The sequence below is a fragment of the Pituophis catenifer genome, unplaced genomic scaffold (assembly GCF_029215685.1).
Source record: "Pituophis catenifer annectens isolate HBS135680 unplaced genomic scaffold, rPitCat1.0.hap2 SCAF_1, whole genome shotgun sequence".
Taxonomy (NCBI): domain Eukaryota; kingdom Metazoa; phylum Chordata; class Lepidosauria; order Squamata; family Colubridae; genus Pituophis; species Pituophis catenifer.
This window is the reverse complement of record NW_027256881.1, coordinates 341,059,078-341,069,957: the sequence shown is the minus strand read 5'-3', so window position 1 is coordinate 341,069,957 and position 10,880 is coordinate 341,059,078. Positions and strand designations below refer to the sequence as shown.

At 44.7% G+C, this 10,880-nt stretch overlaps 1 protein-coding gene across 1 annotated transcript; it reads left to right on the top strand.

Moving 5' to 3' along the window:
• The first annotated feature begins 329 nt into the window (after positions 1–329).
• MADCAM1 (mucosal vascular addressin cell adhesion molecule 1) lies at positions 330–10,600 on the top strand. The gene is given in 7 exon segments (XM_070931870.1): positions 330–478; positions 4,127–4,393; positions 6,203–6,529; positions 8,946–9,221; positions 9,664–9,720; positions 10,060–10,239; positions 10,242–10,600. Coding segments are annotated over 7 exon segments (1,302 nt in total). The 5' UTR covers positions 330–426; the 3' UTR covers positions 10,385–10,600.
• Positions 10,601–10,880: the final 280 nt, after the last annotated feature.

The window sequence follows — 10,880 nt, the reverse complement described above, 5'->3', positions numbered from 1 at the left end:
GGGGGGGGGGCAAAAGCCCTACTAAGCAGGTATATACAAAAAGTATGAAGGCTATTGCTTAACGCATTGTAAGCCGCCCTGAGACTCTGGAGAAGGGTGGCATATAAATCGAACCAATAAATAAATAAATAAACAAACATACACCCGTCAGTTTGAAAATGAAACAAAACACCTAAGAAAATACTACTGTGTTGTTTAAGTTCTACTATAAGGGAGGAGACTAGGGGAAGAGAAGGAAATTGCTTTCCATAAGGTCAGGGTGGGCAGTGACATCCCTTTTAGATTTAAAAGCGTCGTCGGTGTGTGAGTTTTGGAACAGACGAAGAATTAGCAGCACAGTTGGAAGGAAGGAAGGAAGGAGGAACGAAAGAATTAACTCTGAGCAGGATTGACTCCTGTGTATAGAGAGATCCAGGAGTCAAAGAAATGGCCATGATTTCCTTGGTATTCCTCTTCAGTTTGGTCTGCTACGGCTGCAGTAAGTCAGATTTTGTGTGTGTGTGTGTGTGTGTTTGTTTATAGCCGTATATAATGTTTGTAAATCTCTTCCAAAAATTCAATTCGTAAACGCATCCATGCCTATGTGCCTATATAGCTCATCTGAATTTACAGTTATGGGGAGGTGCAGGGAGGAGACTCAAAAAAACAGAATTGCACCGATAGTGAACTCCAATGGATCGATTGCCATTGTATAATGCAAGCCGTTTTATCCTAGATACGTTTTGAAAAACTGGACCGGAAAAAGCGATAAGGGGATAGTATTTGCTGCATTGAGTGCCGTTTTGTTCTGTCCAGACCTTTTTTTGCTTCAAGTTCAGAATCAGAACGTTTTAGATTGGCTTTGCTTGCACAATATACTTAACTTGATTATGTCTATGGAGATTCTCAGTCATCCAGGTCATGGTTGTCCCAAAGGGGCTTTTTCAAGAGGCAACTAGACTTTCTGGTTTTTTATTTTTTTTCTTTGAAGGGAAACATCTTCAAAGAAATACCAGGAAATCCAGTTGCTTCTTGGGTTAACTTGATTATAGAATAAATCCATCTTCTGTGTCTGCATAGTTCATTAAAGCCTCAATTAATTCTTCCAGGGACCAATTTCACTGCGATTTCATCCCCAGGTCTGTCCTTGGGAACAATGGGGAATCAGTCTTTACCTTTGGCATAGCAGATAACAGAGTTGGAGGAGACCTTGGAGGTCTTCTAGTCCAACCCAAGAGCCTTGGTGGTGCAGCGGACTAAGTGCTGTTATGTAGCACTTAGCTGCCTGCAATTTGTGCGAGTTCAAATCTCACCAGGCTCTCAAGGTTGACTCAGCCTTCCATCCTTTCGAGGTAGGTAAATTGAGGACCCGGATTGTGGGGGCAATAAGGTGACTTTGTAGAAACATCGCTTATGGGGGGGCCCAAAAGCCCTATTAAGCAGGTATATACAAAAGAATGAAGGCTATTGCTAGAAGTGCATTGTAAGCCGCCCTGAGTCTTCGGAGGAGGGCGGCATATAAATTGAACTAATAAATAAATAAATAAATAAACTCCCTGCTCATTTCGGACAAACGGCTGTCCAATCTCTCCTTGAAAACCTCCAGTGATGGAGCACCCACCGCTTTTGAAGGCAACTTCTGTTCCACTGGTTAATTGTCCTCTCTGTTAGGAAAAATTCTCCCTGGTTTTGGGTTGGATCTTTCTTTGATAAGTTTCCATCCGTTATTTCTTGGCCTTGCCCTCAGGTGCTTTGGAGAATACATTGACCCCCCTCTTCCTTATGGCCGCCCGTCAGATATTGGAAGACTGCTATTTTGTCATCCCTAGTCCTTGTTTTGATTAGACTAAACTATCCCAATCGTTACAACAGTTCTTCTAAGGAGAGAAGCAACTTAGAACCAAGGAGAAATTTCCTGACAGTTAGAACAATTAATCAGTGGAACAACTTTGCCTCTAGAGGTTGTGAATGCTCCAACACTGGAAGTTTTTAAGAAGATGTTGGACAACCATTTGTCTGAAGTGGTGTAGGGTTTCCTGCCTAAGCAGGGGTTGGACTAGAAGACCTCCAAGGTCCCTTCTGATTCTGTTATTCTATTCTATTCTATTCTATTCTATTCTATTCTATTCTATTCTATTCCTTCCATTCTACTCTATTCCATTCCATTCTATTCTATTCTATTCTATTCTATTCTATTCTATTCTATTCTATTCTATTCTATTCATATATCTTCATGGAACGCCTTGACTCCAGAAGCTGTGAATGCTCCAACACTGGAAATTTTTAAGAAGAGATTGGACAGCTATTTGTCTGGAATGGTATAGAGTTTCCAGCCTCAGCAGGGGTTGGACTAGAAGACCTCCAAGGTCCCTTCCAACTCTTGTTATTCTGGGCACATATTTCAAGACAGAAAGGCAGGATGTAAGAAAGAAAGAACAACGAAATGCTGATAGGTTCACCCAAGATCTCCTGTACTGTAAAGGATCCTCCTTTGTAACGGAAGGCAGATCGGAGGTACAGTTAGTCCTTGATTTACAACCACAATTGGGACCAGAATTTCCATTGCTAAGCAAGGCGGTTGTTAAGGGAGCCATAGCCAATTTTGCAACCTTTCTGACCACGGGTGTTAAGCAAATGGCTGCAGTTGTTAAGTGAACCATGCCGCTGTTAAGCAAATCCAGCTTCCCCACGGACTTTGCTTGTTGGAAGCTGGCTAGGTAGGTTGCAAATGGCGATCATGTGACCCCAGGATGCTGTGATTAATACCTGCCAGTTCCCAAGCGCTCAGATTTTGATCATGTGACTGTGGGGATGCTACAACGAGGAGCAGTCACGAGTCACTTTTTTCAGTACTTTTTTAACTTTGGTCACTAATTTTTTTTTTTTTTTAATTTGATTTATATGCCGCCCTTCTCCGGAGACTCAAGGCGGCTTACAATGCGTTAAGCAATAGCCTTCATTCTTTTGTATATTTTATACAAAGTCAGCTTATTGCCCCCACAAACTGGGTCCTCATTTCACCTACCTTAGAAAGGATGGAAGGCTGAGTCAATCTTGAGCCTTGGAGAGATTCGAACCAGCAGAAATTGCAGGCAGCTGTGTTAATGACAGGGTGCACTAAACCACTGTACTATCAAGGCATGGTAAGTTGAGGACTACCTGTCTATGTTTCTCTGTACAATTTTGTACAGATCTCTGTGCAGTTTTGACCATGTGACCGTGAGGATGCGACAACGTGCGCACTCCTTAAGTGTGAGGAGCAGTCCTAAGTGCTTTTACCAGTGCTTTTACCAGTGCTGTTGTAACTTCAAATGGTAACTAAATGAATGGTTGTAACTCAAGGACTATCTGTAATTTTTTTTCGGGGGCAGGAGAGAGAGAATTCAGGAAGAATCTGGGTTGAAACCTTGTAATCTGCACCTCTATAACTGTCTGTTTCGGTTCTGCAACCCAACAAGACAGACAGAGACTTCAGAGGATAGTTAGAACTGCAGAAAAAACAATGGCTACCAACCTGCCTTCCATGGAGGTCCTGTATACTGCACAAGTCAAAAAGAGGGATGTGAAAATATTTACAGACCCCTCACATCCTGGACATAAATTGTTTCAACTCCTACCTTCAAAACGACACTATAGAGCACTGCACACTAGGACAACTAGACACAAGGACAGTTTTTTCCCGAACGCCATCACTCTGCTAAACAAATAATTCCCTCAACACTGTCAAACTATTTACTACGTCTGCATTACTATTAATCTTCTCATCGTTCCTATCACCCATCTCCTCCCACTTATGACTGTATGATTAACTTTGTTGCTTGTATCCTTACGATTTATATTGTTTCCTAGTATGATTCAATTGCTTATTTGTACCCTATGACTATCATTAAGTATCTTGTCTTTTTATGTATACTGAGAGCATATGGACCAAAGACAAATTCCTTGTGTGTCCAATCACACTTGGCCAATAAAGAATTCTATTCTATTCTATTCTATTCCGTTCAAAATTCTGAGCAGGTAGAGGAGGATGGGGCTTGCATCTTTTACAATGAACTGGACGGAAGATGATGGTAGTTGCAGTCCAGCATAGGCAGGGAAGAGAACTTGATGCCTAGAGCTGAGGAAGTTGTCTATTTGTCACAAACAGGTCTTCCAACTTCTAAGCCCGCCATCCAGCCTCGGAAACCGCTGGTGGAACGTGGAGGCACTATTCAACTGATCTGTTCCATGGATTGTCCTGATGCTGAAGTGCAATGGGAAGGCCTGGACACCGACTTGGGGAACATCATTTCAAACCACACACAGAGCATCCTAACGCTGAGCAATGCAACCATTAACATGGAGGGGACAAAGTTGTGCTCAGGACAGTGCCAAGGGACTCCCTCTCAGGCCAAGGTGGAGCTGAATGTATATTGTAAGTTCAAAAAGCATCTGTTGCTTGAATCTATTTCCGGAGGGGGAAGGGAGAGGGGGAAGGGAAAGGAGTAATTTAAGACAGAAAACAGAATTAGAAGGAGGAGATGAGGGGAGGGGAAGGGAAAGGAAAGGAAAGGAAAGGAAAGGAAAGGAAAGGAAAGGAAGGGAAGGGAAGGGAAGGGGAGGGGAGGGGAGGGGAGGGGAGGGGAGGGGAGGGGAGGGGAGGGGAGGAGAGGAAAGGAAGTAAATGGATGAAGAAGGGAAGGAGAAAGGGAAGAAAGTAAATAGACAGAGAAGGGAGAGGGAAAGAAAGGAAGTAAATGAATGAAGAAGGGAAGGGGAAGGAGAAAGGGAAGAAAGTAAATAGGAATTGGAGAGGAGTGGAAAGGAAAGGAAAGGAAAGGAAAGGAAAGGAAAGGAAAGGAAAGGAAGTAAATGGATGAAGAAGGGAAGGAGAAAGGGAAGAAAGTAAATAGACAGAGAAGGGAGAGGAAAAGAAAGGAAGTAAATGGATGAAGAAGGGAAGGGGAAGGAGAAAGGGAAGAAAGTAAATAGGAATTGGAGAGGAGTGGAAAGGAAAGGAAAGGAAAGGAAAGGAAAGGAAAGGAAAGGAAAGGAAAGAAGGAAAGGAAGTAAATGGATGAAGAAGGGAAGGAGAAAGGGAAGAAAGTAAATAGACAGAGAAGGGAGAGGAAAAGAAAGGAAGTAAATGGATGAAGAAGGGAAGGGGAAGGAGAAAGGGAAGAAAGTAAATAGGAATTGGAGAGGAGTGGAAAGGAAAGGAAAGGAAAGGAAAGGAAAGGAAAGGAAAGGAAAGGAAAGGAAAGAAGGAAAGGAAGTAAATGGATGAAGAAGGGAAGGAGAAAGGGAAGAAAGTAAATAGACAGAGAAGGGAGAGGAAAAGAAAGGAAGTAAATGGATGAAGAAGGGAAGGGGAAGGAGAAAGGGAAGAAAGTAAATAGGAATTGGAGAGGAGTGGAAAGGAAAGGAAAGGAAAGGAAAGGAAAGGAAAGGAAAGGAAAGGAAAGGAAAGGAAAGGAAAGGAAAGGAAAGGAAAGGAAAGGAAAGGAAAGAAGGAAAGGAAGTAAATGGATGAAGAAGGGAAGGAGAAAGGGAAGAAAGTAAATAGACAGAGAAGGGAGAGGAAAAGAAAGGAAGTAAATGGATGAAGAAGGGAAGGGGAAGGAGAAAGGGAAGAAAGTAAATAGACAGAGAAGGGAGAGGAAAAGAAAGGAAGTAAATGGATGAAGAAGGGAAGGGAAAGGAGAAAGGGAAGAAAGTAAATAGGAAGTGGAGAGGAGAGGAGTGGAAAGGAAAGGAAAGGAAAGGAAAGGGAGGGAGGAGAAAGAAAGAGGAAAGGGAGGGGGAGGGAAGAGGGGGAGGGAGGGAAAGAAGATAGAAAAGAGAAAGAATGAAGGAAATAACTTTTGCATACTTTGTGTTTGTAGTCATGAAAACTCAACCTTGTCTGAAGGGCATCTCTAACATTTTGGGGATAGACAATGATTGAGTGAATCATCGAATGAGGTTGTTGCTATTGTTCTTTATAACGGGAGCTATAATTATATTTCTAATCCAATAATGCCAGTCCTCTGGGTAGATTCCAATATTTCCTGAAACAATAAGAAGAACAAATGTCCCGAGAATATCATTACAGTTAACACAACGCAGTGCAATTAATCAATGGCCCAGAAAAGGAACACCACCACACAAACACACACTCCAGGGTGAAGCCGGCACTTAACCACCGAAAGCAAAGCTACAAAGACACACAGCCGGTCTCTTCACCTGCCTCCTTTTTTCTCAGCTTTTCCAGATACTTTGCAGTTGGACTCCCAGCCCAAAACCCTCACCGTTGGGCAGCCAGCTCGCTTGCTGTGTTCCATGAGTCACGTCTACCCTCACGGTTCCCTTACGTTGAGCTGGTTCCAGGGAGATGAACAACTGGAGGCTTCCAAGGAGATGGAAGAAGAAGAAATGGAAGGCTCAGAAGACCAGCTGTTTGTCTACCACTCTGAACTGGAGCTCCCGAGGGTGGCCGAAGATGTAACTTACAAATGCAAAGCAACTCTGGAGGTCGAAGGGGAGGTCTTCGTCCACGAGAGGGTTGCTATCGCCATCACTGGTCCCAAATGTAAGTTTCCCAGGCGGTCCACTCTTTCCTCAGACTTTGAAATAGGGCCATGGTGGCGAACCTGTGGCACGCATCTCTGCGGGCAAGCGAGCCGACGCCCAAGGTCAGCTCCACTGCGCATGTCTGTGCGCCTCCTGACAGCCAGCTGATTTTCGGGTCTCTGTCAGGAGACGCGCATGCGCGTGGGTGGGGGTCGCGTGTGCAGGTGTAGGGGAGTGGGGGGAGTCGCATGCACGTGGGCGGGGCGGTGTGGTGCCCCACTCCACCCCCCGTTTTTGGTTCCAGGAGGCTTCAGGGAGGCCCGCTAGCAGGGGTGAAATGTAAAATTTGTTACTACTGGGTCTGTGGACGTGGCTTGGTGAGGGGGGGGTGTAATGTGACTGGGTGGGCGTGGCCAACTTTTTTTTTTTTTAACTTTTCAAAGCCTTTTTTCTAATGCTTTGAAAAGCCTCTGGCGATCAGGCAACTCAGCTGGGATCGTCAGAGACTTTTCAAAGCATTTTTTTTACCACCTCTTCAGCCAAGAGGTTGCAGAAAAAAATGTTTTGAAAAGCCTCTGAGGATCCCAGCTGAGCCGCTCGATCCTCAGAGGCTTTTTTTTTTATACTTTTAAAAGCATTTTTTCAGCCGAAGAGGTTGTAGAAAAAATGCTTTTAAAAGTACAAAAAAAAAAAGCCTCGGATGATTGTGCGGCTCAGCTGGGCATGGTGGGGGAGAGCGCAGAGATTTTTGCTACCGGTTCTCCGAATCACCCGCCGCCATCGCTACCAGATCCAGCGATCCGGTCCGAACCAGGAGCATTGTCAAGTTTCCGAAAGATGCCCTAATCAATTCATGAGCCATGATCCAAACTTCAAAGGAAATATAGTCATTTATTAGGAGCAACATTCCGGCAATACTCGGATGCAGTTAGGACTGATCCCACGTAGATTTACGTTCCCCTATGACCCTGTCTCTCCCCTCCTCTCTGGCCATGTCATAAATCACATTCTCCAATTAACCACTTTGGCCGGCTGTGAAACCTAACACCCTCCTTCTGATTGCGGTCAGAAAGAATGTATGGAATTCACTTCGGTTCTCCCTCCCTCCTGCTCATGGCAACTTGAAAGCTTTGCAAGTTGACAAGCATTTCACCCCTGCCGGCTAGCACAAAAACGGGGCATGGGGGGGTGCGGTGCACCCACCCCACCCCACCCTGTTTTTGGTTCCAGGAGGCTTCAGGGAGACCTGCTAGCACAAAAACGGGGGTGTGGGCGGAGGGAGCACGGGGGGGTCATGCACACATGTGCGGGGGGAGCACGGGGGCAGGGCCTGCGGGGGGGGCATTGCATTATGGGTGTCGGCATGCGCACTGTCACACCCACACACACGCTTTGGGCACCTGAAGAAAAAAAGGTTCGCCATCCCTGAAATAGGGCCTGTGCCGTATCAGGATGACGGGTGAATCTTTTCTTTGATGATCGTTTTTATTAGTTTTCATTTTAAAATAAAAATACAGGGAAAAAACCAAGAAAAAAGGCAAAGGGGAGGAAAAGGGTGATTTTTAAACTTTTTTTCAGTGCAGTAAACTACAAAAAAAAAGGACACACAACCTTCACCTTTGGATTTAGGTTTCTAAATATTTCAAGAATAGTAAAATCATTCATCATCAAAATTTCATTTTTTTTTTTTTCATTTTGAGCAAAAAGCCGAGAAGCTTTGGTTTTCAAAGAGAACCAAAACTATATAAATACTTCTCTCTAATTAAAATAGTTTGGCTATCTCCATAATTACAGGCAAATCTTGTACTTGGAGAACTTTATGTTGAATACCATATTTTCATTTGCATCCCCAATTTCATTAATCAGTAACTTTGAAAGTAAAATATTATTCATGTATAATTTTGGTTTTTTTTTTTCTTTTTTTAAAAAAAAGCTAAAAATGAACTATATAAATTTAACTCAATTCCAGTTTTGAAGAGCTGGCAATTTCTTCAGCTTTCATCTCCATTTTTGGGGGCCTTGGCTTGGGAGTGGGAAGTGAAACAGGACCAGTGATGTTTTAACTTTGTTGTAAGGGGTGAGGCCAATTTTTTTCGGCAGAGGTCTCCAAACGCAAATTTAAGTTTTGTGGATTTCAAACTCTCAGAAATCCTCACATAACTGGTTGGAGAGTTTTGGGAGTTGAAGTCCGTAAGTCTTAAAGTTGCCAAGTTTGGAGAGCCCTGTGCTAGGAGATAAACTGGATTTACCCAGGTGGGAAAAACAAAACTGTCTCAGGTTTTTGCTGGTTCATTTTAGGGAGATCATTTTGCCCCTTCCTGTCATTCTGGAGATTTTTGGAGGTTGCAAATTAACCTCCCGGCCCATCATCTAACAAAGGAGACCTAAAGTCTTGAAACAATTACTCTTAACGATTCTAAATATTTGGTTTCCAGCTATGCAGGAGCTTCTCAGTGCTACTGAGAGCATCATCCTTACTCCCACATCTGGAAGGATAAGTCAAACATCTGCTCTGGAGCTATTCACCACAGCTGATTGGAAGTCCTCAGTTGGGACAACCACTAGCCTCCTCCATCTTGTTTCCACCAAGCAAACCAGCTCTGGGACATCTGTGGTTACACCAACAGCCGCCCCCACGCTGGAATCCCTAACTGAAGATCACAACTCCATCACACTGGTCAACAACTCCGCTGGATCTTCTTACCCAACAGGTAACCCTCTGGCAGAGCTAGGGACCACCTCTCCAAAATTTGAGACATGGTCCATCACCATGCACAATTCCGTTTTCAGATCAGTGCTGGGTTTCAAATTTTTTTACTGCCGGTTCTGTGGGTGTGGCTTGGTGGGAGTGGCATGGCTTGGTGGGCGCGGCAGGGGAAGGATACTGCAAAATCTCCATTCCCACCCCAATCCAGGGGAAGGTTACTGCAAAATCCCCATTTCCTCCTGATCAGCTGGGACTTGGGAGGCAGAGAATAGATGGGGGCGGGGCCAGTCAGAATTTTTACTACCGGTTCTCCGAACTACTCAAAGTTTCCGCTACCGGTTCTCCAGAACTGGTCAGAACCTGCTGAAACCCACCTCTGCTTCAGATGTCACTAGACACTAGACACTAGACACACAAGATTGTTTTGCTTGTCCCTTACTTAACAGACGAAGAATTAACTACCAAGCCAATTTCCACGACAGAAGGGACCACAGAAAAATCAACTACCAAGCTGGTTTCCACGACCAACGGTTTCTCGACAGAAGGGACCACAGAAAAACCAACTACCATGCTGGTTCCCACGACCAACGGTTTCTCAACAGAAGGGACCACAGAAAAACCAACTACCAACGGTTTCTCAACAGAAGGGACCACAGAAAAACCAACTACCAAGCTGGTTTCCACGACCAACGGTTTCTCGACAGAAGGGACCACAGAAAAACCAACTACCAAGCTGGTTTCCACGACCAACGGTTTCTCGACAGAAGGGACCACAGAAAAACCAACTACCAAGCTGGTTTCCACGACCAACGGTTTCTCGACAGAAGGGACCACAGAAAAACCAACTACCAACGGTTTCTCGACAGAAGGGACCACAGAAAAACCAAAGGACCCCTGCCGACCCACGATTGTGCCTGTGCCCGCCCAAGGGATCATGGGAGGCGCCCTTCGCATCACGTGCCAGACCGCAAAATGCAGCAGAGATGTCCAAATCCAGTGGGTGGAAACCCCAGTGGCCCAATCGCAGTACCGTCTGGAGGAAGCCGAGGGCCGTTCAACCCTGATGGTTGAGAGCGTCAGCTTGGAGCACCAAGGGGTCTATCGATGCGTTGCGATGGTCAGCCCACCCCAAACAGCAACCTTGCGTGTCGTGGTATCTGCCAGTGAGTGAGATGAAGTTGCGCGTGCAAAATAGTCTTCAACTTACGACAGCTTGTTTAGTGGCTGTTCGAAGTTACAACGGCACTGGAAAAAAAGTGACTTATGACCGTTGTTTTTTTTTTTTTAATTGAAAAAGTTTTACAAACATCAATTTTTCCCCCATTTCCCCCCCCATCCCTCCCTAACCCTCCCAAACCCTCCCTCCCCATGACTTCCCCAAGGTGAAATCCATCCACATTTTTTTTTTTATTTGATTTATATGCCGCCCTTCTCTGGAGACTCAGGGCGGCTTACAGTGCGTTAAGCAATAGCCTTCATACTTTTGTATATTTATACAAAGTCAACTTATTGCCCCCACAAACTGGGTCCTCATTTAACCTACCTTAGAAAGGATGGAAGGCTGAGTCAACCTTGAGCCTTGGAGAGATTCGAACCAGCAGTAAATTGCAGGCAGCTGTGTTAATAACAGGGTGCTTTAAACCACTGTAGTACCAAGGCTCTT